Raw genomic sequence first — 26,758 nt, forward strand, 5'->3', positions numbered from 1 at the left:
GGAGAATGTGAATACAAGGGGGAATGGATATGGAAACTTGTGCCAGACTGGACAAGTTGCTTTAATTGGTGGCCATTGTACTGCTGTTGCCGAGCCAGGAGAACCGGGACCTGTGCGGGGGGGACCGCTGCGAGCCACTTTCGCCGCCGGCTGCCCCCTCCGTAGGGCGGCAGAGAAGGGAAGGGGCTGAAAAGCAACAAAAGGTAAGTTGGCACATGTCGAGCCGCTTCTGGAGGAGGGGATTTTCGGTTTTTAGGTTTTCATGGGTTAAAGTTGGGATCCACTTCCTGGTGCCTGTCATTTCAAATGTCAGTTGAAATGACAGGCACCAGCGCTCCCAGGATACTGTATAGGCGCTGTATTAAGCGCCTATACAGTAAAATGGGTTGCGCGGGCCTAACGCTTCGCCTAACACTTCGCAGACACGGCTTGCATTTGCAAGCAATTTAAATAGAGTATCGAGCGGTATGTGATCAGAACTGTGCGTGGGGCAAACGAGAGTGCGCCTGGCACTGCCGCACTCTTTCTAACGCGGCCTTACTGTATCGACCCGTCTATCAGGAGGTAATTTTTTTAAAAGTTACACATTTAAATGTAACATACTATTGTAGCAGTTTTGAAAAGCCATTTACGTATGTAAAATGCACTTACCCATGAACATCCTATGGTCAATTGAATGGCGATTACTACAGCAATTTTTAAAAGCCCACTTACACAGGTAACATGCATTTACACATGTAAAAAAACAATTTTAATTGTGTAAATACTTTAAAAATCAGGTCCTTGGTGTTACGGGAGCCGGCCGCAGAGACTCGCTGTTGCTACCTTCGCTGCCTGACAGCTTCACTCCGCCTACCTTTCCTTTTCTGCAACTCCTCCTGCTCTTCATGGACGCCTGGCTGCCACGGCGTCCGCCTGCTGTCCTCTCCGGTGTCCCCGGACTGGCTTGGGCACTGTCTCCCGCCATGCTCTCCAGGTATCTTAGGGCGCGCGCACCGCACGGCCCTCATTCTTATTTCCTCATTGGCGCGTTCCTCGGGACGTCACCCTGTGATGATGTCACGCTGCCTGTTTATTGCTAGCCGTTGAGTTAGCAAGAGTAATCTTATGGATGGGATTCGTTCTCCTTACCCAGCTACTCTGCCTTCCAACTTCCACTGGACTCTTTCTGCTAATGGGGTACCTGCTCCTTGGGGGCCACTTTGCTTCTTTCAGGTCATTGTCAGGTAACCGGTACTTGCTCCTCGAGGGCCCATGTTCCCTGACTCGCTGCCTGCATTGATCTCCTTTTCTACTTGGAAGAATTTGCTACAGACACCATCAGTGAGTACTACTATCATCTACTCCTCAGAGCTGTCTCCCTGGAACCAGGTACTCGCTCCTCGAGGGCCTGCCCCCGTTCCAGCGCCAGTGCTATCTCTTACGTGGAACCGCTGTGTGAGTACTTTGCCAACAAGTCTCTCTACCTCCAGGGATCTGGTACTCGCTCCTCGAGGGCCAGCTCTCCCTATCTCGGGGCGTCTCCATAGTTGGGACTCTGTGAATGCTCTATTGTACTCACTTTCTCAGTTCTCTCCACTACAGCACTGCTACCGGAGAAACCGCTGTTCCAGCGCCCTAGGGAATACTAGTCCAGCCGGGCTACATCTTCTACTCACAACTGCCACCTCTGGTGGCTTCTCAAACTGTCTAATGTGTTTGTGTGTCCAGAGCTAAGCCTGACCTGTGTTCCCTCATGGGACTTCCCCCTGTGGGTGTGGTCAGCTGCCACAGTGTCCAAGGGTCCACCCAAACCTCACTAACTATAAAACTCGCTACCGATCATCCACTCTTACCAGCACGGCCACCTCCACCTCCTCGGACCCGGAAGCCTCCTCGCAGCCAAGAACCCCCACAGACATACTCCGCCACTCTGCCTCTCCCCAAGGCTGCCCACGCCGACGCTGTGTGCCAACCGGCACGCAGCCTGGCTCCGCTCGGGCCTCTCTGCTGATCCCTGGCCTCCCAGGCGTGCCACGTGACCCCTCTTCAGGGTTCACAGCAGGAGAGGCCAGGACACCTCCTCCCAGGCCTCAGGCCTTGCCTTGGCTACTCCTGACTCCTGCTTACCTTTGGAATCTCCGTTCGTCTGATCCTGAGTTCCTGAACTTCTGCTTGCTTTGGTCCTGACCCTTGCTGCCTGACCACGAGATTCGCCACCTGCCAAGACCCTTGCCTGCCTGATCACGAGATTCGCCACCTGCCAAGACCCTTGCCTGCCTGACCACGAGATACGCCGCCTGCCTGAGACCCCACATAAGTCCAGTCGGCCCCAGTACCTAAGGGCTCAACCTGAGGGGAACGAGGGCTGGTATTGGTGAAGCCTCAGTGGGGTCTCAGGTCTCTCCAGCCTCGCCTGCTGATGGTGGGCACCTGAGGGGCTCATCCCCACTGGTGGTACCAACACCCCATCGGCCCATGGATCTACGACCCTAATACTTAGTGTGCAGTTTTGTGTAGCCTATCTAGGTGCATAACAGGTGAGTTCTTTGTACATCAGTAATTTGTAGTGGATTTTCGCAGGGAATCCTGAACCCAGTGCCTTATGATGACATCACTCGCTCCCACTATATTGGGCTGCCCCAGACAGGCAGCAGATGCCTTGGCAACAGGTCTCCTGCATTAACAGTGCGTGTTGTTCCTATGTTTTCAGTTCCTGATTGTTCCTGCATTCCTGGTTCTTGTTGTCTTGCCTTGGCTTGTCCAGCCCTGTCATCTTATCCAGTGTTCTGTGTGTGTCTCTGTCCATCCTTGGCCTGACTTCCTGTTACTGAACTCTTGCTTGGACATGACGACCATGTTTGCCTGCTGCCTGAACCTGACCTCTTGCTTTGACCTGACCACGTTTGCTCACCGCCTGGACCTGACCTTTTGCTTGGACCTGACCACGATTGCCTGCCGTCTGGACCTGACCTCTTGCTTTGACCTGACAACGTTTGCTCGCCACCTGGATCTGACCTTTTGCTTGGACCTGACCACATTTGCCTGCCGTCTGGACCTGACCTCTTGCTTGGACCTGATCACGTTTGCCCGCCGCCTGGACCTGACCTCTTGCTTGGACCTGATCACATTTGCCCACTGCCTGCCCCAATCTTTGGCTTGTCTCCGTATCTCCAACTTACTGTCTGTCTGTTATTGTTTGTAAGGTTTGGGTGGACCCTTGGACACTGTGGCAGCTGACCACGCCCACGGGGGAAGTCCCGTGAGGGGCCACAGGTCAGGCTCAGCTTTGGGGACACACAACACAGAGTTATATCTTTTATTAGACAGAGTTGAGAAGCCACCAGAGGTGGCAGTAGTGAGTAGAGATGAAGCCCGCCTGGGCTTAGGGTTCCTCAGGATACTGGAACAGCGATTCCCTCTATGGCTGTGTGGAGAAAACTGAGATAGTGAGTACAGTGGAGCATACACCCGCCAGAAATAAAGGGCTCAACCTTCGGGGGAGGCAATTGGTATAGGTGAAGCTCTATTCTATTTCACTACAGGATGTGTTCACCAGCTGCAGGCATAATTCTCGTAGGTTCACCTATGAGGCTGCGTCAACTACGCCGCAACATAAAGGGCTCACGGCCGCTCCATTCATTATGGTTTACTGAGGTCATGAGCTTGGCGAACTCGTTCCAGGCCTTTGCTATTGCCAGACTACCTAACCAGCTAAAACAGCAGCAAGACCAATTGAACACAATGTCTGGTTATCTTCAGGATATGGCAGCCCGTTAGGCTCCTTCAGTTTTGGCTCCAGCACCACTGGTATGACCTGCTACTACTGCGCTTCAAGGTATGTTGGAAATCCTACCAAATGTAGAGGCTTCCTGAATCAATGCCGGAGGCAATCCACCTCTCTTTCCATCGGATCGTGTCAAAATTCTGTATATCTTGTCCTGCTGCCTGCCCCAAACCTTGGCCTGTCTCCATATCCCTAGCTTGCTGTCTGTCCTGACCCCAGCGTGCCCTTGGACTCTTGCTCACTCTACCACTCTAGGGCCCAACTTAGCCCTGCCAGCTGACAGAACCCAAGGGCTCAACCTGCAAGGGAGATGAAGCTCCAGTCTGTTCCACTACAGGGTACATTTGTCAGCTGCTGGTGTAGGCCTCGTAAGTTCGCCTACGAAGTTGTGTCACTTACACTGCAGCATAAAAGGCTCACTCCCAACCCAGACATTACAGAAAGCAAGTTTGATTACCTGAAAACAGGTTTCTCTATGGTCAGTATGTTTCTCATGCATTTTCCTTTTTATAACACTTACTCTACAGGAAACCTGAACAGCCCAAGATATTGACTCTCTAAAGACCAAAAGAACTTCGAGGTGAATCAAACCAAGTCATTACTGCTGTAAATATTTTGCTGAGGTCAAATTCATGAAAAACAGAGAACTACAAGTGTTAAAACTAAAAAACTTGTGGCTGTCACAAAATTAAGGATGGGAGAAACATAATATACAGACATACAATTGCACCAAACCTTTCTAAAGGTCTATTTATTTATTTTTTTAGTTTTTATATACCGATCTTCCTACATTAGATGCAAATCAAACCGGTTTACAATGAACAAAAACTTGCCTGTAGGCATTACATGGAACCATGAACGTCTAAGAAACTTTAAGTAACATAGTCAGAGAAATGAATAACCAAGTAAACAATATGAATTACATAGTAATCAAGGTAAATAAAAACAATTTGAATTACATAGTAATAAAGGTCACAAGTAATAAAGGTCAACAAATGATCGATCCAAATTAATTGTGCTTGTGCTTGGATCAATTAGAGAGGAGGAAATAGGATGATGTGCAGAAAAAGAGTTGTGAATAGCGGAAAAATAAAAGGAGAAATCAAAGGGTATTTGAGGGTCTCTTCAAAGGGAACCTGAGTAAGAAAAAGCGGGAAATGAGAGAGAAACTAAACCAAACCAAATTTGTGAAAGAAATGAACAGGGATGTGTTGCGAAAGATGGAGAGAAAGCTTTAAGCTAAAAAGAAGGTTCTGGAAATATATATAGTTAAATATAGAACTGTGTTTGACTAGGCCAGTGATGGCCAACCTTTTGAGCTCAGTGTGTCAAAATTCATAAAAAAAACCGAGCATAACTCGGGTGGTGTGTCACTGCTAGAAAAATCCATAATTTTGTGATATTTGTAGCTCTAATCAACAAAGCTATAATTTTAATATATATACTGTATTTATTAATAAAGCAAAAACAAATAATTCTTTACCTTACCTGCTTAGTGACTTTTTTGTTGCTGAATTTCATTGGCTAAATCTTCAATTGAAGGTTGGTATTTCGTACACTTCAAGTCCAAGCAAGCGTTACAAACTTCATCTGTCAGTTGATTTTTTATTGGCTCCCATTCATGTTCACACCACTCCCTCCCCATCCCCCAGGCATGCACACATTCATTCTCACACACATAGACCCCCAGGCAGGCACCCATGCATTCACACACATACACCCCCAGGCAGACTCCCATTCATACACATGCACACACTAAAGGCAGACCCCCTCTCTTTTGCCTGCAACCTCGGAACCTCTCTCATTCCTCTGCTGCCACTGTCACTGATGCCGCGTGGCTATTGGGGAGGCGCCGATTGCTGCTACTGACACTGAAGCCCATTCTGCTGCCTCCTCTCTGCAGGCCCCGTGGGCTTCCACTTTCTCCATGCTGATCTCATACATTGTGAGATCCGCATAGAGAAAGTGCTATTCTTGCACATTACCAAAGATTACATGTGCCAATCAGTAAAAAGTAATTTTTTTTTTTTTGCCTTTGCTGTCTGATCTTAGTTTTCTAATTGGTTGTCACAGGCTTTTTTTTCACCTTCCCTTTCTTATTTTTTTGCCAATTCCTTTTATATTGTCTTTTTTTCTGTTTCTTTTTTCTCCATCTTCTTCCCTCAAACACACAGTCAGGTTCTCATTCTCACATGCATTTCTCTTTCTCACACACACAGGCTCTCACTGGCACATGCTCTCTCTCATACAATCATTCATACACACAGGCTCTCACTGGCACATGTTCTCTCTCATACAATCATTCATACACACAGGCTCTCACTGGCACATGCTCTCTCTCATACAATCATTCATACACACAGGCTCTCACTGGCACATGCTCTCTCTCATACAATCATTCATACACACAGGCTCTCACTGGCACATGCTCTCTCTCATACAATCATTCATACACACAGGCTCTCACTGGCACATGCTCTCTCTCATACAATCATTCATACACACAGGCTCTCACTGGCACATGCTCTCTCTCATACAATCATTCATACACACAGGCTCTCACTGGCACATGCTCTCTCTCATACAATCATTCATACACACAGGCTCTCACTGGCACATGTTCTCTCTCATACAATCATTCATACACACAGGCTCTCACTGGCACATGCTCTCTCTCATACAATCATTCATACACACAGGCTCTCACTGGCACATGCTCTCTCTCATACAATCATTCATACACACAGGCTCTCACTGGCACATGCTCTCTCTCATACAATCATTCATACACACAGGCTCTCACTGGCACATGCTCTCTCTCATACAATCATTCATACACACAGGCTCTCACTGGCACAAGCTCTCTCTCATACAATCATTCATACACACAGGCTCTCACTGGCACATGCTCTCTCTCTCTCTCTCTCTCACACACACACACACACACACACACAGGCTCTCACATGCTGTCTCTGCAAACATTCAGGTCCTCTCTCTCAACTCACCTCATACACGCACTCTACGGGCCCTCAGCCTCTCTCTCACCTCTGGGCCTCCTCTTCGCGGGTCGCCGCAGGTTGGGCTCTGCAGCGGCCCTGATCTTCTCGGGCCGCGGCAGCCCTGCTACCGGGCCTCTTCCTCTTCTTGGGCCGCTGCGACTTGGGATTCGCAGCGACCCGCGGCGGCTCCTCCTCTTCTGCACGCGCTGATTCTCTTCCTCCTTCCTGCCCACGCGGCTCCGGCAACGTTTACTTCCGGGGCCGTACAGGCAGGAAGGAGGAGCATCAGCGCGTTTGAACGCGATCTTTGTCTTGAGCCTCATCGCTGCGACGCATGAGCCTCCCTGCGCCCGGGGGCATTGATGGAGGGTAGGGGGAAACTAAAAAACACATTTTAAAGGGTCCGCGCAGCTGAAAAAGAAAAGGCTCGGCGCAGCCGATAAAAAAAAAAAAAAAAATTCGTGATAGTCCTTGAAACGCTGCGCGTGTCAGCCAAAACGACTCGGCGTGTCACCTCTGACACGCGTGTCATAAGTTAGCCATCACTGGACTAGGCTAACAATTTAATACTTCCCAAGGATTATTTGCCATTTTTGAAACAAAATTCAAGATTAATCATGATAGCTAAATGTGTGATTCAGTAATTTTCTTTAATCACTGCTTGAAAAGTATAAAACGAATCATATCCAGTGCTACGATGGTAACACAGGTCAGTGTCAAATTCGTCATAATATTTTGACATGCTGCAGCACAAATGAAGTTGATACGAGCAGGAAGTTTGGTTTTGTGTGAGAATAATGGTATAATAATAGAGGAGAGTAAATTATATCTTGCTGAATTGTTCGCGAACCCACATCACTGCTCTCTATAATATCAAATATCTTACAGAGCATAGCCTTCACTTTGTAATGGCAGCCTCGGCTTCGATCCTCAAAGGCTACAAAACAGCCCATGTTTTAAAGTAATAAATTAGTTTGCAACAGAACTCTATCAAAACCATTATACTAAATTTGAGCCATGCATGTATTGTGGAATATACTATCAGGTTAGCCTGGGGCCCATTTGAACTATTGTAATCTCTCTTTCTCTAGTACCTGCCCGTTTCTACTAGCTATGCACTTTTCTTCAAAAGCAATAACATTTCACTTCTGAAAGTTAAAATAAATGTGTAGTTGCTTTGTTAGCCCATTTCAATGTGTGGAAATAAAGGTAATACAGAAATACAATTCGATACTTTTTTATTGGGGGGGGGGTTTTGATTGGGGGAGGGAACAACTTGTATATAATGCCATTTTAAACTATGCGTATGCTGTTTTGCTCCTGACTAGCTGCCTGCACGGTTAGCAGGTGCAAGGTATAGCATCCATGTACTTTCCTTCTGAAAGTCAGCTGCTTTTGGATACGCGTATCCAAAAGTGTGCATGTACTTTGCCACTAGGCGCCCTTAATGCTCGTTTACCCACAATTAGTCCCTAAAATAAATGAAATAAGACTTGGTAATGTCTATAGCAAGCTTTAATGAATGTAAAATTTGAGACTAAAAGGACAACTTTCAAAAAATACCTGAGCCCCTAACTAAGCTATTCACATCTGTTAGCTTCCATATTAGGAGCTTCCACCCAGGAAAGAGATCTAGGCCTCACAGTAGATAATACTTTAAAATTGTCGGTTCAGTGTGCTGCAGCAGTCAAAAAAGCAAACAGAATGTTAGGAATTATTAGGAAGGGAATGGTTAATAAAATGGAAAATGTCATAATGCCTCTGTATCGCTCCATGGTGAGACCGCACCTTGAGTACTGTGTAAAATTCTGGTTGCCACATCTCAAAAAACATAAGAACATGCCATACTGGGTCAGACCAAGGGTCCATCAAGCCCAGCATCCTGTTTCCAACAATGGCCAATCCACGCCATAAGAACCTGGCAAGTACCCAAAAACTAAGTCTATTCCATGTTACTGTTGCTAGTAATAGCAGTGGCTATTTTCTAAGTCAACTTAATTAATAGCAGGTAGTGGAGAAGGTACAGAGAAGGGCAACCAAAATGATAAAGGGGCTGGAACAGCTCCCCTATAAGGAAGGTCTGAAGAGGTTAGGGCTGTTCAGCTTGGAGAAGAGATCGCTGAGGGGGGATATGATAGAGGTCTTTAAGATCATGAGAGGTCTTGAATGAGTAGATGTGAATCGGTTCTTTACACTTTTGGATAATAGAAGGACTAGGGGGGCATTCCATGAAGTTAGCAAGTAGCACATTTAAGACTAATCAGAGAAAATTATTTTTCACTCAACGCATAATTAAGTTCTGGAATTTGTTGCCAGAGGATGTGGTTAGTGCAGTTAGTGTAGCTGGGTTCAAAAAAGGTTTGGATAAATTCTTGGAGGAGAAGTCCATTAACTGCTATTAATCAAGTTTACTTGGGAATAGCCACTGCTATTAATTGCATCAGTAGCATGGGATCTTCTTAGTGTTTGGGTAATTGCCAGGTTCTTGTGGCCTGGTTTGGCCTCTGTTGGAAACAGGATGCTGGGCTTGATGGACCCTTGGTCTGACCCAGCATGGCAAGTTCTTATGTTCTTAAATTAAGCTGATTTTCAGCCAAATCTAACCAGATAGATTTTTGGATGAAAATCAGCATAAATATAGTCAACTAAAAAAACTTAGCTGGCTGGAGTTAGGAAGCTCAGACTCTGAGTGCCTAAACGTAGCCATCTACAGTTGAAAATCAGCACTACCTGGTTAAGACATTTCCTACACAAAGGAAAACAAAGATTAAGGTGGAGCCAACAGCCCCCACACCCTCCTCCCGCCTATTCAAACAAAAAAAAAATTAAATAGAGTCAACAACCCCTATATCCCCTCTCCCATCTTTCTGGTACCCCCCCCTCCCCCCGCCCCATCACCTCCACCAAAATTTGCTGAAGACAAGCTGGGAGGAGGATGCAGATTTCCCTCTTCTCAGCTCAGCATCCAGCATAGTTCTAGAGGGGGTCAGGGAGGGAATCTCTGGCTCCAGAAGTAGGTGCAGCAGCTACATTTAAGCCAGCTACTCCCACACCTAGGTTTAGCAGGCCAAGTTATGCAGCTAGTGCTCAATATTAGCACTAGTAGCCTAACTTTCTACCCCCCAATCTAACCCTGCCCCACAGACTGCACAGAATTTGGCTGGCTAAATGTAGTTTCTCTACCTGGGTAAATGTTTAAAGACTTTGATATAATTAGCTAAGAGCTAGATCCCTTTGAAAAATTAGCCCTAAATGTCCTTGGCGAAGTTGAAAGAGGTTTCATAGAGATGTCATGTTTTCATTTTAAAAAAATACACCAAAAAAAGACTTGAAGCAATAAAAAGAGACAATGAGTACTTTAGGGATACTGAAGTACTCTACTTACCTTTACTTGGGTTTTCAGAATTTCATGTAGTAGGAAGCCTACTTGGACGGTATCTTCTTTCATGTCAGTAATAACGCATACTTGCTGAGAGAGGCTGTCTGTGTGCCAAAAGAAATGAAGAAATCCACAGATAAATAAATGAGAAAGCCTGCATTTCACATTAGAAGTTATCAGGAAAACAGCAGTCAATCAGATGGAAAAGTTGGCCTTAAGCACTTTATTCATGAGCCTTTGTGCAATGTATGTCCATAATGTATGTGCCAATTTAACAATATAAATATATGGCTCTCTTTCATATTTAAAATTGCACTATATCACTTCTTGGCCTTTTGGCTAAGATCAACTGTAAAATTACACTATACCAAACCCTCTTACCAAAGAGAAACCTAAAATCTATTTATTTATTTATTTATTTATTTAACTTCTTTTACTATACCGATACTCAAGACCAGGTCTTTTCGTACCGGTTTACAATAGAACAGGGGGAAACCAATTAACATCTAGGTAGAAGGTAAAGTTACATTAAAACAGGGAGCGTAAAATGGGAGATGGAAGACAGGGCAGAATTTAAACTATAACAATAGAAGAGTGATAAATATAATCAACAAGAACCAATAAATTAGTAAATTAGTGATAAATATAATCAACAAAAACCAATAAATTAGTAATATATAAACTATTTACTATTTTAATTCCAAAATTGATGTCATTTCCTTATTACACCTGAGCACAAACCGAGACAGGAGAAAATGGGGAAGATAATTTTCAAATAGTCATTTCCATGGATAAAATGGGGTAAAGGCTGTTGAAATGAGCTCTTTGAAAATTGCCCATCTTGTATGCAGGGAGAAGGGTGCAGCTAGTGCCACTACATGCCAACTTTTACACGCACTGTCATGGAGGCCTTCTCAGGACAGGGTTCAATGGGGGCAGAAAACCACGCATAGTTTTGGATTTTCAAAACTACACTTCTTGTTCTGTTTGGAAAATGGATCTGCATAAAAAGCAGGCATGAGTTTCTGTGTATTTTGTCACCAGGGCAGTGGTCAAAGTGAATGTAAGCACGTAATTTCACTTTGAAATTTGGCGCAAACTCTGTGGATTAAAGGACCCACGAACTTTGCAGCTATGTAGGTAGTAAGAAAACTGCTTGCATGGTGACTCAGACAGAGTCATACCAAAAAGTTAGTGCCGGGGTTAGCACTTCCCCTAAGACATTTTGTAAATCCAAGCCTGTAATCATTAAGACCACCTTCCTACCCCAGGATTAAACTAATGGCAAAAAATGCCCTAAAGGCTATTATGAAGTGGAGATTTTTAGCCAAATGATTTACTAAAACATTTCTCTCAGCAGTGCACTTCACAGCCATAATCCTGAGCTACCTGACTCTCCGCTGGAAAGGAAACTAGTTAAATTTGGCAGTCCGCAGGCTGCCCCTGCGGTCTGCCACGTTCTCCTTCCATGCCGGGCCCTCCTCTTTCTGCTCCTGACTGGCCACCTTGCCTCAAGCAGTGGCTCACTTCACTCCAATGTGGCAAAACACGCTGACACATCGGCCTTAGCTGTCGGCCCCCCCCCCCCCCCCACACCTTAGGCTTGCACATGCCAGACTTTGCCTTATTTAAAGGGCCAGTGGGAGAAAAAGCTCCGCAATGCCAGATGATATCACATGCTAAGCCCTATAAAGGGCTCACTTGTTTCTGCCCTCATCGCCTCAGCAACAGGTCCACCTCCTCCTCAGTAGAGCTTCCAGCATCCTCTTCTTCAGTTTCTTTGTTCCAGCACCTTTGTCTTCAGTTCTTCAGCCCAGCCTTGTCTTTAGTTCTTCATCCCGGCCTGTCTTCAATCATGTCCAGTTTGTCTTCTGTCTTCATCTACTTGTCCCCACCGTTGTTCCTGCTGTGCTTACCCTGGCTCTCCGTCCCTTATCTTCTCCCTTGAATGGATACCTGGTATTGACCTTGGCCTGATCTCTGATCACAAGCCTGATCTCTGATCACAAGCAGTAGTCCGCCTCGGACCACTGCTTGTTCCCAGTATGCCTGACCGCTGCCTGCCTTTGACCAACACCCAGACCTTGGACCTGTCTGACCTCTGGCTGCCTACAACCCAAGCTATCCAAGGACTACCACATCTGCCATCCACAGAGGCCCCACCTAAGATATGCTGGCCCTAGCACCCAAAGGATTAACCCAAGGGGAACGAGGGCTGGTATAGGCGAAGTTCCTGCTGGATCTTTGCTTCACCCAGGTCCACCTGCCGATGGTGGGAACCTGCAGAGCTCCTCCCTGTAGTTATGCCAATCCTACCTCAGCCCAAGGGTCCACAAATACAACAAAACTGCATAATTAGGGGTCATGAAATTAAACCTCAGGGGGGTGGAAGGGATGATTCAGAACCAACATCAGGAAATATTTCTTCACAGAGAATGGTGGTTGTATGGAATGCCCTCCAAGAAAAGGTGGTGAAGGAATTGAAAAAGGCATGAGATAAGCACTGTGGATCCTTACAGGCTAGAGGATGGAAATGAGAAAATGGAGTTACCTATGTTAACTTTAGGTGTTACACTTCTGCATGGGGGTAATCTGCACGGAGTGCGGCAGTCAATTCCACTTTTAACAGTAGGCATAGGGTAAGCTATGTGGAGTGGCAATTACTACCCTTAACAGAAGGCATGGGAGTAACCTGCACAGAGCAGCAGTTACTACTAAAAGCAACTTGCAGAGCAGAATAAATGGAACTTTGGCCTGTATCTGCCGTCATGCATTTTATGGTATAACCGTGAACGAACAGATCATAAATCACATCAGCAACAGCTGCCAAAAGACAACATTGCCACAATATTTCACCGCCTCTTAAATGGTGTGCAAATGGAATACTTAACTTGAAAACAATCATTGTTCACAATTTGGAAAGAAGGGCTGTAGGCTGAGGGAAGAAAAATGCTTATTTCACTCCAAATAAACAAATATGACAAATAAACAAACAATACGATCATCACCACAACCAAACAAACAATACGATCAACACCACAACCAAAGACTGTTTCCATAGACTCCAGGTTCTAAAAAGACTCAAACCTCTACTATTCTTCCACAACTTCAGGACAGTCCTGCAAGCCTTACTATTCGCTAAAATAGACTACTGCAATGCTCTCCTCCTGGGTCTCCCCAGCTCATCCACTAAACCCCTACAACTGATACAGAACGCCGCGGCAAGAATTCTGACTAACACCAACCGTGGAGATCACATATCACCTATTCTCCGTAATTTACACTGGCTCCCGGTGAAATACAGAATCCTTCACAAATCATTCACTCTAATTCACAAAGCCATCTACAATCATCTGCATCTGGACCTCAAATTCCCTCTCAATCTCCATAGCACCAACAGACCGACCAGAGAAGTTTATAAAGGAACCCTACAGGCCCCACCTACAAAAGCTACACATCTCACCTCGACCAAAGACCGAGCCTTTTCTACAGCAGGTCCAGCTATCTGGAACAACATCCCATCCGACCTCAGACTGGAACCCTGCCTCTTAACATTTAGAAAAAAACTCAAGACCTGGCTTTTCCGCCAGGCCTTCTCAGATCCGCCAGACACTCAATAGACGACCGAAAAGCCATCATGAACAATGGATCCCCTTACTATCCCCAAGCTCGATATAAGAGCCTACCCTGACTCTTAAAACAGCTGTTATTATTATCCTAAGCACTTCGTTCCTTAGTCTTTTCTTTCCAGCAGTCTTTGCTTCCAAGTTTTACCTCCCTTGTTGAATGTAACTTTGTTCTTCCTGTTACCTACGGTTTCGTTACAGTTCCCCCTTTTTGATGTAAACCGACCTGATATGGTCCCTACCATGAAGGTCGGTATAGAAAAGTGTTAAATAAATAAATAAATAAAAATATGACCAGTAGAGTATCACAGGCATCAGTCCAGGAGCAGATCCTATGCAATGTTTTCATAAGTGATAGAATAAAGGGGGATAGATGGAAAAGCATATCTTTTTCCAGAGGACAATAGGGACCAAGTTTAAAGATTTGGATAAAGCAGAATAGAACCATGCAAAATGCAAGTAAGCCAATTGCGTAATTTTCAAACTGTGCTTCATTTATCAAAATTTTTCATTTCCTGTAACTTGTGAAAGGGAAAAGATTCCATTGAGAGAAAAAAAAAACATTCAAGTAAAACTGTGTGCAAAAAGTAGAGTAGACATTTAAGAAGGCTTAAGCAGCAGTTAACAATATGTTAGAAATATTTTTGTATGTCTATTTTTTTTATTACAACTTTCTAATGATGTGACAAATCCTGTGAGAGTTGTGAAGCTCCTAACCTGCCAAAAATCAATAGGCAAACATTTCTTTCACATTAGTAAGGGTTTCCTTTATAACAATTTTGTGCTCCTGCATTTGTCCTTTCTACAGCAGTAGCAAAACATTCACCGACTCCAAAATACTTGTATATGTCTGTAGAGCAGAGTTGCTTACCTGTAACAGGTGCTCTCCTAGGACAGCAGGATGTTCATCCTCACATATGGGTGACATCATTAGATGGAGCCCAGCACGGAACTTTGATCTCAAAGAATCTAGAGCTTTCAGCATGCCTTACTGAGCATGTGCAGCTGTAGTCATCATGCTGCCCACTAGGCAGAGTCCCTTAGGCTATGATATAACTAATACATGGAGAAACCAACTCCCAGGAGAGGCGGGAGGGTTTCATGAGGACTAACATCCTGCTGTCCTAGGAAACACCTGTTACAGGTAAGCAAATCTGCTTTCTCCTAGGACAAGCAGGATGGTAGTCCTTACATATGGGTGAATCCCTAGTTCTAGGCTGTCTGAGCAGGACAAAGTGGGAAACTGCACAGTGCTGGAGCCCTACCTCCCTCCTTTGCCTGAGAGGCAGCTGACCCAGAAGGGGTGCAGGCTGGAGAAGAGTTGGGTTCTACAAAGAAAATCATAGAAAGACTGAGACACAAACCCTCATGTGTAGCAGGGATGCCTGAGGCAGTGGAGTGATGCAAGTGCAAGCAGAAGCAAACTGCGCATCACGGAAAACAGTACAAGCAGGGTTCCTGGTAAGTAAACCCCGACACAAACAGTGGATCTAGATCCTCCTGGATACAAGAAGGACCTAGAGATGTAAACAAGAGAGACTCTTGGACAAAAACCGCACAGTTTCTTTCGGTATACAAAAAACAACCAGGGGCCCGAGAGCCCTCCAGAAAGGAACTGTCATCCACTGACATCCAAAGGATCAAATGTATCTGAAGAGTGTGCCCAAGTTTGGCTGGTAGGCTGAATGGGCAGAAGAAACCCAAGCAATGCTTGGAAGAACAAGGAGCAAACTACAGCGGGCCCTAGGTCAGACCCTTCTGCCGAAGCATCAGACCTAGCTGACTGTGCAGGACAGTATCAAGGGCTTCAGGGTTTGAGAGACAATCCCTGAAACAGAACTGTAGCCCAAAAGTCCCGAGCAGGGAGACAAAATAGGCCTGAAGCTCACTCAAGAGCACCTGTCAGAACAGGCTTATCTATCCTGTCACAGGATCGCAAGGGGAGCAGGAAGGCCCTTTGGGCAACCTAGAGAATGAAAAAAACTAAGACAGTACTGGGCCAGCGAATGTCAAATAAGTGGAAAAGAAGTGTGGTGTATCCTTCCCTGCAGGTATACAGAGATACATCACGGGTGCCTTAGCTTTACCTCCCTTCCTCCTGACAATCCCATCGGAAGTCGGAAGGAGCAAAGAATACAAGTAAGCAGACCGGAGGGCTGACTCGGCAAGCTCAAGTCGCCTGGTGGCCTATCAGCACCAAGCGAACAACTCACTGCTGAAACCATCAGGGAATATCCCACTCAGATGGAGCCCTCAGCCTTCTTGAAACAGTGGAAACTGAGAATGATTGCCCCAGGGTAGAAGTTCCGAAGGCTCCACCAGGAGACGGGAAGCCGGAGAGTCGTATTCATAAACCCCGGTATTACCAGCCCGGAATCCTAAAGGGCATCAGGGCAGGTCAAGGGCGATCTCAGAACAGAGTACCAAGCCACCCGGCTGCGGTATCACTACCCCTGCCATGAGTGCTTATACTTACCCCTCCTGAGGGAGCACATGGCCCAGCAATGGACAACGTTGCATGACCCAGGACTGCTCTGGCCGCAGACAGGGTGATCCTGAAAAAGGGGGAAGAACAGCTTGACTATCAGCAGAGGGCAATGCCTCTCATTTATTTATTTATTTAAGAGTTTTTATATACTGTCATTAAGTTATTCACCATCATAACGGTTTACAATAGGGCACCAATATAAAAAATATGGGTCGAACATTACAGGTGGTGCCATTAGTATTCGGTAACAATAAGGTGTTTATTTGGGGATTGAGTGTTGCATAGCAATGTGTCCTGAAGATTGCCTACAGTTAAAAAGGTTGAAATAATTCAGTACGGATCGTTCAATTAGGTATTCGGTGCTTTATGCCGCATATCTTTGCTTAGTTTCCTGCATCATTTTTCTTTCTCAAAGGCTTGTATGAAGAGCCAGGTTTTGAGCTGTGTTTTGAAAAGTTTATGATTGCTCTGGAGTCTAAGGTCAAGGGGCATGGAGTTCCATAAAATGGGACCGGCTAGGGACAAAGCTCGCTCCCTCACTTCCTCACAGAAGGAATGGGAAGGAGTGCTCTGTTTGCTGACCTTAAATTTCTGTGTGGGACATGTGCTCTAAGTGCTGTGTTCAGCCATTCTGCTTTATCGTCGTGGATAAGTTTGTGTATTAGGCACAGTGCTTTGAACTGTATTCTTTGTTCTATGGGAAGCCAATGTAGGGGGGCGAGTGTACCTGTTATGTGATCTCTTTTGTTTTTTCCAGTGAGAATTCTGGCTGCAGCATTTTGTAAAATCTGTAGGGGTCTTACTGTAGTGTTGGGTAGGCCTAGTAGCAAGGCATTACAATAGTCTGTGCTGGCGAAAATCAGAGATTGAAGTATAGCACGGAAGTTTGGTAGGGATAGTAATGGTTTCAGTTTTCTTAGTATCATGAGTTTAGCATATCCTTCCTTAACCTTTATTGATATGTGTTGTTTGAGGTTTAGTTCATTGTCAATTATTACTCTCATGAGGGGTACTCGGCCCCCAACTCCCTCAGCCATGTGTTGCGGGAGCGCTAGGGAGCGCTCCCGATTCCGGGGAGATATGTGCCCTTGGACCACGATGTGACTGCAGAGAGGAACTCCGTAGAAGCGCCGCGGCAGGCAAGACATGTCCAAGCATGGGAGGAGCAGGCCTGACCACTGCCCTAACTTCTGCCGAACCTGCACGCACTGGTAGAGACCCAGCAACGCAATGCTGGTCTCTGGGATAGCCCTCTGGCCACTCGATAGCCCTTTCGGACCTGTCACTAGGGAGCGGCAGATGCAGCAGGACGGACAGAGGTCAAGGACAGGCGATGGTACTGGAACTAGGAACAAGACGGGGCCTCGGACTTGGACTAGACTTGAAGACTTGAACAAGGCGAGGTTACTTGGAACTTGGAACTCAGACGAGACGAGGACGCTGGGAACTTGGAACTCAGACGAGGATGCTTGGGACTTGGAACTTGGAACAGATGATACGAGGACGCTGGGAACTTGGAACTCAGACACAAGATGCTCAGACGTAGAAGGAAATCAGACGTAGACTGAGGAGAGGATTCCGGTTACTCAGATGAGGACTCTTGGAACTTGGAACTCGGGACTTAGAACTCAGATGAGACAAGGACATGAGGTGGTTTGGGACTCAGGCGCAAGGCGCTCAGACGTGGATGAAGATCAGAGGTGGATTCTAGAGAGTCAGGCGAGAACCCGGATACTCCAATGAGGACTTGGAACTTCGGAAGACTCAGGCAAGGATAAGGACTCAGAATACTTGGAGACTTAGACAGGCAATGCCCCTCAGGGCGCCCGACACAGCCGACGTGGGCTGGTCACGGACCACCCTGTCCCATGGCGCACCCTACACAACCTGAAGAGGCTGGTTGCAGACCACTTGGAGAGTGGAACAAGCACAGGACTGAGGCTCAGGACAAAGAAGGAATCCGGGCAGTGCTCGAAGACAGATCCAATCAGAAGAGGGCTCCAGCCACCAAACTCAGACACTGGATAGATACAGATTTACTCCCAGGAAAGTCAGCTGGAGATGAGGACCGGGGCGAGGCAAAGCTGGACCTGGAGCTAGGGACCTACAGTACCAGGATCAGAACTGGACAAAGGACATCAGGAGTGAGACTTGGAACATCAGGGTTGGAACGTAGGACATCAGATACGAAAGGACACCTGTACTTCTGAACATCAGGACATCTAGGCGTCGGGACATCTATGGCATCTGGACATCAGGGACCTCTAGAGAGGAGGACCTCAGGGACTTCTGGAACATGATGGACGAAGACATCAGAAGACAGAGACATCTGAACATCCGAAGACAAGGAGAGCTGGACATCAGGAAACACGGAGATGGGATCTGACAAGAGACCAGGACATGGAACGAAGATCAAGATGAAGGTTCAGGAACCATAGACAAAGACGAGGAGTACCAACGAGGAACAGAATGCCTTGAAGAAGTGAAGAGGGATCACGGAGGACTCCTTGAACGAAGAGCTGGAACTGAAGATCCAGGAGAGGTCCGACTCCATGACCAACTCCTTGCAAAGGCGAAGACTGAGTGAGGGAAGGCCCTCTTTATAGGGCTGAAGAGGAAACGCCTAGAGGATGTCAGCAGGAGAAGCCTAAGAAGACAACCCACTGCTGGCCCTTTAAATGAAGAGAGGAGGCGCGGCCGTGTGCCAAGAAAGAGGCAGGACCTTGGAGAGCGATGTCCTGCTGCGAAGAAAAAAGAAGACTTTGACGTTGGCGGCTCCCTGCCGTGAAGAAAGAAGATTGATGGTGGCTCCCTGCCACATGAAGAGGAGCTCCGGGGCGGCCTCCTGGCCGCGGAAGAGGACCCAGACAAAAGCGGCCTCCGGGCCATGGAAGAGGAGCTTCGAGGTGGCCTCCAGGCCGCTGAAGAGGAAGAGGATGGTGGCTCCCAGGCCGCGTGGAAGGCCCAGTCGGTGCAGCTCCCAGGCAGTGTAGAAGGCCCGGTTGGCGGCGGCTCCCAGGCCATGTGGAGAAGAGTGGCGGCGGCCTCCAGGCCGCAAAAATGGGAGTCGACAGCAGCAGCTCTCTGCCGCAGGAAAATCCAACGGCAGAAGCTATCAGGCCACAAAGAGGACGGCTGGTTCGATGGCAGCCTACAGGCCGTGAAGATGGCAGCGGCCCGCTGCGGATGGCTACAGCAACGGGGGAGATGACGGTGGCCTCCAGGCCACGAAGAATGGCGTCAGAAGGCTGGCAGTGGAGAGGTGAGAGGCTGCTTGTGGCCTAGCCGCAAGCAGCATCGTAACACCATGGACATTGCAAAAGGGTGAAAAGCACAATCGTCTAGCTGACGGACTGAAACACTTCTCACAGAGGAGGGTCCCGCAGGCAAGAATGACTGACTATAGTGATCCTTAAGGAAGATGCACACAGAGTCCAGAAGATACCAAGATAAATCTTGAACTGGGGGAAATCTGGAGGGTCACCAGAAACAACACTGTACAGGCTCCCTCGTGGTTAGACCTGCCTCGCCTTAAAGCACCCAAGGGAGAGTGCTACTCTCGAATATTCTTGTGGCTGGCGCCAGTCAGAGCAGTGCCATCCCTTGTCCGGGAACGAAAACGAGGGACATCCCTCAAAGGGGGTGCACAATGGGGATCCAGAGGGGAATGTGAAAGGGTTGCCCTGGAACCCAGTTAAATCTCTTCTTCCAGAGGGGAGAGAGAAGCAGTGGAATCAGGACCTCCCGATCCCAAAAGACCTAGCAACTCCCCGACGGAAAGTTGAGGCACAATTACTGATCACTGAGCTGCCGAAGCGACAACCCACCACAGGCAGCCAGCCTCAGATAGGGGAAGTTGCACTGCAATCCCAGGAGGGGTCCCAGCTGACCAGCTGAAGACGGTCCAACGACTGCTGCTGCCGCTCCCTGGCCTCCAAGGAGATGCGCCAATTCAGAGGATTGGGCCCCAGATCAGAGAAAAAACTTCTCAGGGACAGAGCCCCAGGGATTGTTCCACAAGAACATGGTAGAGGGCGAAGGACATATTCCTCTGCTGAGAAAGGAGACGACTCCCAAGCCACTCTTGCAATGTCCACGCTCCTCAAGATCCGAGCAGGAATGCAGTCCTAGGTCAGTCCTGTGACTGTGGAACTCAATCTGTTGTGACCGCCCGGAGGGAACAACCGACACATACACACAAATGCCCAGGTGGCAGAAGGCAACTGGAAGCCCTCCGCTGCAAAAGCACACTGGGTGGAACTCATGCAGTGGTAATCCATCCATGGATGGTGGCACACCTATGATCCTGAGCGCCGTGCTTGTGGGAGAAATTCCACGCCCCAGTGAAGACTGAGAACCACATGCCAGAGTCGGTGGCTACACACCGCCCCACAACCAAGCACAGAGTATGAGTGATACCCCACCCCCCCCAGTGATGAAAGATGGCTGAGGACTGCACAGCCAGGGAGAATGCCGCTTGCCAGTGTCCGAGGCCCTTAGAACAGATGCTTTATCTTTCCCAACCACGCAAACTGCACGTCAATGCCACAGTAACTCCAGCGGAGTGGAGAGAACAATGTGACGACGGCGTCTTCAGCACCACTGGTGCTCTTGGTAAGGTATGGTGGAGGGTGGTGGTTCTATGGCATCGCCCACTTCAGTACCTGAGAACACTTCGAGAGGCGGGCCTTCAAACCTGCATCGGAACCGGCTCACCTGTGAGTCCCACAGGAAATGAATGCAGTAAAGTCCCTGGTGATCGCAGGTGCTTATGGAGTACTGCTGACATGTGCTGCGATCTCCGACTGCAGCCACTGATGCCCAGAGCAGTATTGGGGCCTGTAGGGCCCAAATCGCTTTCGCGCTCACCAACACAAAGCCACCACTGGGCACCCAACGACTCTGCACCCAGGGCCTTAACTGTGCTAAGCGGAACTATAATCAGTTTTCGAGTAAATAGTGCCATCCCCAGTGCCACAGGTGCTCACGGTCATCGACCACCGAGGGCCCTGACAGGGACTTGGCACGAAGGTATGGATCAAGGAAGCCATGGGCATCTGCAGGGAGAGGCCCTGCAGCCCCACGACAGGTCATCGATGGCAAAAAGAACCGATGACCGCCAGTGCCGACAGCAATTCCCCTTGGCTCACTGATTCATCCGGGGGTGTCGATACAGCTAGCTCGATGGCCTCGCAAGCATTTCGGCTGACAAGAGGCTTGCTGGCACTCAATATTGATGAGGTCTGCATCTTGGTGTGGCCTCTAACACTGGGATCGTCTGCTGAAGGGACAGCTCTGAGCTTCCCAGTGCTCAGTAGTGGACACCATTCGACAGCACCAGACCACTGCTTACAGATGCACCAGCGCACCAGGGTACCTCAAGAATATGGCTATCCCTGTGCTTGATATGTAAGAGGCCAAGAACCCTTGCCACCCGAGGGCTGCAGGGTCATGCGGGGGCTTCAGAGAGTCTTGGCGGTCAATGGCCACAGGGGCAACAAGGGCACTAAATGGCGAATCCGATGCCTGATCGTTAGAGCTCGACGCAGTTGAGGCGGTAATGAGAGGCATCAGTGGTCCAAAAGCCTCTACAGTGGCCCCGACACCTCGATGGCCTTGAGGGCATCAATGGTATTTGGGCAGCACCACATCGCAATGGCACTGAGGTCATGCTGACACCGAGGCCGCACACCTCGATGACCTAAGGGGGGCCACGGCATCCAGTGTACGTGCCTCGATGGCTTCGAGGACTGGTGCAGCATCGATGTTATGCACCTCGTCAGCATCGAGGGCCTGCCACCACTTTGACCTTGGCAGCCCTGATGCACCTTGATGGATCAAGGATGTCGATGGCATTTAAGCCCCACCGGCGCCAAGAGCACAAACAGCATTGATGGTACCGTGGTCACCACAGCACTGAGTGCAGCAAGGAGGAGAGCTCCACGAGAAGTACCACCTGATGCGCTGCCGGTCCTCAAAAAGGACTCGGGGGGGGGGGGCATTTTGATGGTGTACTGAATAGTTTTATTTTGTACACTCTGCAGACAATGATGAGAGCCCACTGGCTCACATAGAATCACAGCCTCCTCCTGACCAGAGGATCCATCACCCCTGTTATGGCAGACATGGCTATGCGCCCTGTGATCTAGTTAAAACCCCATCCCTGGAATTGACTGAGGCACTGGCTGGGGCTTTGGGGTCCTGTTGCTTGGGATGACTACGAGGGGCCTGATGCTGCTGATGGGGTCAAGGAGGCAGAGGAAAGTATCTCCTCAGGAAGAAGAAAGACTTCCTGTAGCCAGACCTCGAGGACCTCCTAGGAGAGGAGGACAGGTTCTGAGTGCCAGCGGAGAGCTGCTGGAGTGTTGCGCGATGGTTCCGCATTTGAGCCACTGTGTCCTTCACTTCATCTCCGAAAAGATTCTCTCCAGTACATGGCACGACAGGAGTCGTTCCTGCACTTCCTGACGGGGATCCAAGGCCTGCAGACATGTGAATCTACAGGCACCGATCCCTGCAGCAGAGACTTCTGATGCCATCTTGAAAACATTGTAGGTCAACCAGAACCCGTGTTTACCAACATATCTTACTAGGGCGGTCCTGGTGTTTCAGGACAGGAACAGAATGAAAGCTTTGAGTGTGAAGTAAACACTGATGCATGGAATAAAATAGTTCTTGCTGCAAATGACTGGCTCTGAGCTGAGTGTCCCAGAGACGGGTCAGCAGATCATTCAGAATCTAGGCGGCAACCTGCGACACCAACTGAAATGGCTTTAAATATTGCCCTCTAAATATTTTTAGACTTTTTTGAAGAAATGTTGTGCACTTTTCTGATACTGTCACATCTCTTGTTTACTTTCCAGTTGCTCACATTTTACAATTCAGGGGTTGGCCATGTGTCTCTCAGTAAGTGTTGAGTCATGCTATACCTTTTTTCCCATGCTGTGCTTATATGGTGTTGCCTGAACAATGTGGAAGGAGAATAACTTCATGGCACAAAGTCAACCATACAGGGTAGGTGTTAGCGTTTTGAGGTGTTGAAGTGGATTCTTGGGTACTGTGGAGATGGCCACTCCCACAAGGAGGAGCCCCATGAGGAACCACAATACTAGGCTAGACTCTATACACGCAGACACAGAGAATTTGTATTTATTATACACCTAGATGGTACTGCCTGGCGTGGACAGTAGTAAGGCAACCCAGTAGAAGCAGTCCAGGGGTCCTCGTCAGAGGAGACCAGTCCCACTCTTGAGTAGATGAAAGGCAGCACAGAGTAACAGAGGCAGGACCCGGATGTAGACTCCAAGCGCTGAAGCTGAAGGTGGAAAAGACTGAGAGTGTTACTACTCACTGATGGAGATCCTGGCAGGCAGAAGCGAAGCAGTTGCAGGCACCAGTGTAAGGAGCGCAGGCCCTCAAGAAGCGAGTACCTGGTTTCCCAGATAGGTACCTGAAAGAGAGAAGATGGGCCCCCGAGGAGCGGGTACCCAGGTTAGCAATGAATTACCCCAAACGGCAGAGAAAGAGCTTCCAGCGGCTGATGGGAAGTGGCAGAGCAGCTTAGACGGGAGCGATTCCAATCCTTGCCAATTCAGTTTGTTAGCAAACGAAGGGCAGGTAAATACCAGGATGAGCTGACGTCACTCGGAGTGGACATCCCCGAGGTTCCCGCCATGATGTGGATAAAGACGTGGGTGGCCCTTAGAAGAAAACATGGCGAATGCTGTCGCCGTTGCCGATCCGGAGACGCCGGGGAGAGCGGCATGAAGATGCGGTGGCAGCCAACCTCCCAAGGCTTGAGGAGAGAGAAGGAAGAAAGGTAAGGCACAAAGGTCGAAGCCGTATGAGACCGACGGACGCAACAGTAGGAAAGAAGAGTATAAGGGAAGAGAGTGAGCAGGGGCAGGGGACATAAAGCATGAAAAGGTAGGAGAAGAGAGCAAATACTGAATAAGGAGCATGAGCAAAGATATGGTGGGGAGAATGAAAAAGAGGGGGAAGAGAAGACAATGAATGCAGGGAACAAGAAAGAGAGGAAGAAAGAGAGAAAGAGGAAAAAGCAGCCTTGATAACAGAGTTTATAGGTGGGTCATGCCTTCATCTTGCAATCCAGATTGGAAAGAGATCATGAACAGGCAGGCCTACCCATCACATTAAGGAAGGAATAACCAAACCGGCCACATTTCTATAAAATCTGTGGGTAGTTTTTTACATGAGGGGTTTGTCGGAATAATCAAAGCAAAGCTACATGGATAGTTCTGCTTGATTATTGCTCCATGGAAAAGTACCTGCACAAATTTGCTATATTCTGCAGGTATGTTTTTAAACAATAACTACATGCTTAATTACTTTCCCCTACCTACCCCCACCCCAAGAATGCCTCCAAAATCCTGATTTGATTGCCTGTCCTGTTTATTCCATTGCAAACTGTCATTTTGGGGGTTTCAAATGCAACCCTTAATAATATTAAATGTTGTAAAATCACAACAAAAGGGTAAGGTTAAAACATTTTCTGAGTAACCCTGAAGTCTAATTTCAGATTTCCTTGCAGTAAAGTGGTTAAAGTTTGCAATTATTTCTCTTCACCATTATTTTATGACAACTCAAATCAGGAAATATTGTTTGGGTCACAGGTATAAGGGTTCTTCTTCCACTGGATCCTGACAAACTTTTTAGAACCATTGTTCTAAACCTACTAGAGCTAACCAAATGTTACCCCACTCTCCACCTTCTATTGCTTGCCATGTTGAGTAAGGGAGCTTAACCAAAATGTTTATCTTTCTGCCCCAATGTTAAACTTATTCAACTACCCTAATTACATTTTCAATTTTAAACTAAAACAATGAGAACAATGCAAACGTTCAAAATCATAACAAAGTGCAATGCCAGCTAATCATAGTTCTGACACATGCAAATATATGCACATTTAGATTCACTTCTATTCAGTTTTGCTGTATTTTGTAGTGCTTCATTTAATCTAAGACGGTCTCCAATCACAAAATTATATTTCAACTGTAGGCTCTACAACAGTATCATCTGAATTATGTTTTCCACCATAAGGTCAGATATTTTTTTGATGGGGAGGCCAACTCCAGCCCTCGAGGGCCAACAACCAGTCAAGTTTTCAGGATAACCGTAATGATTATGCATAACATGTATCTGCATACAAGTGTGACAGTGTGCACGCAAATCTCTGTCATGCACATTCAGTCGAGATAAGCTGAAAACCCAACCTGCTGGTGGCCTTCAAGGACCAGAGTTGCCCACCCCTGACTTGCTGACAGACTTTTTCTTATCTTGTTCATATTTCCTATAGTGTCCATAGCACATGGGGATGCAAAGCTTAAGGGCTTCTTTCACTTAAGAGAATTGGTAGCAGCTGGTCTGCTTATAAAAGCAGGGGATAAGACTTCAGCATTTAAAAGTCAGTAATAGGCATTACTCTATAGCAAGTAGAGCTAAGGTTATTTCTTTATTGCACAACATGGGTAACATTTGGCCTCCCTGCTCTGCTGACTTCACCCCCTAGGCCAGTGGTTCTCAACCCTGTCCTGGGGACCCCCCCAGCCAGTCGGGTTTTCAGGATATCCACAATGAATATGCATGAGAGAAAATTTGCATACACTGCCTCCATAACATGCAAATTTTCTCTCATGCATATTCATTGTGGATATCCTAAAAACCCGACTGGCTGGGGGGGTCCCCAGGACAGGGTTGAGAACCACTGCCCTAGGCCCACACGCACCGTTCTTGCTGATCTTTGTAGGCCATGTACTGGGAAAACATGACAAGGGCGCTTTCTGATGATGTCACATGGTGAGGTATTTAAACCCCTGCCACGCTCCTCTCCTTGCCTCAGCAACAGCTTTCCTGCCTTGCTTGCAGAGCTAGTTGCTAACTTTCTGCTGCCTTGCCTTTTGCCTTTATCTTGCCTTGTCTTTCATCTTGCCTTGCCTTGTGCCTTCCCGTCCCCTCCATGTCTCCTTACCATGCCCTGCCTTGTCTTACTGCCTCTGTGCCCTCTTGCCTTGCTCCTTCACTTCCAGCCTTCCCTGTTGCCTTATCCCAGTCCTTCCTAGTGTGTCTTGGTCCTTTGTGTCCATCCTGCCTTGTTCTCTCTCACTTGACCTGTTACCTGGTACTGATCTCTTCTCAGACCCAGACCATTCTCTTGCCTGCCACCTGGTACTGACCTTTGCTATGGACTAAGACCACTCTCTTGCCTGCTGCCTGGTACTGACCTCTGCTTTGGACACAGACTCCTTCTTACACGCTGCCTGCCACGAGCCCAGCCTGTACCTAGACCCTGTTTTCTCGCTGCCAGCCCTGACCATTGCCCATACTTGGACTACCTCTGACCAATCCTTAAGGGACTCTCGCCTAAACCCTGACTGTCCCTGGAACCCAAGGGCTCAGCCTGCAGGGAATGGAACTGGTATAGGTGATGTTTCAGCTCCAGTCCCAGTAAGGATGTGTCCACCAGCTGTCGACATGGGTCTA

The 26,758-nt window shown here is 47.7% G+C and overlaps 1 protein-coding gene across 1 annotated transcript in view; it reads right to left on the reverse strand.

Annotated features, from left to right (window-relative positions):
* CRPPA (CDP-L-ribitol pyrophosphorylase A) overlaps positions 1-26,758 on the reverse strand; it is a 490,539-nt gene that overhangs the window by 182,272 nt on the left and 281,509 nt on the right. The window contains exon 6 of the mRNA XM_029589010.1: positions 10,151-10,248. Coding sequence (XP_029444870.1) covers positions 10,151-10,248 — 98 coding nt within the window. The remainder of the gene's footprint in view (positions 1-10,150; positions 10,249-26,758) is intronic.

The sequence above is a fragment of the Rhinatrema bivittatum genome, chromosome 2, assembly GCF_901001135.1.
Source record: "Rhinatrema bivittatum chromosome 2, aRhiBiv1.1, whole genome shotgun sequence".
In the NCBI taxonomy this organism is placed as follows: domain Eukaryota; kingdom Metazoa; phylum Chordata; class Amphibia; order Gymnophiona; family Rhinatrematidae; genus Rhinatrema; species Rhinatrema bivittatum.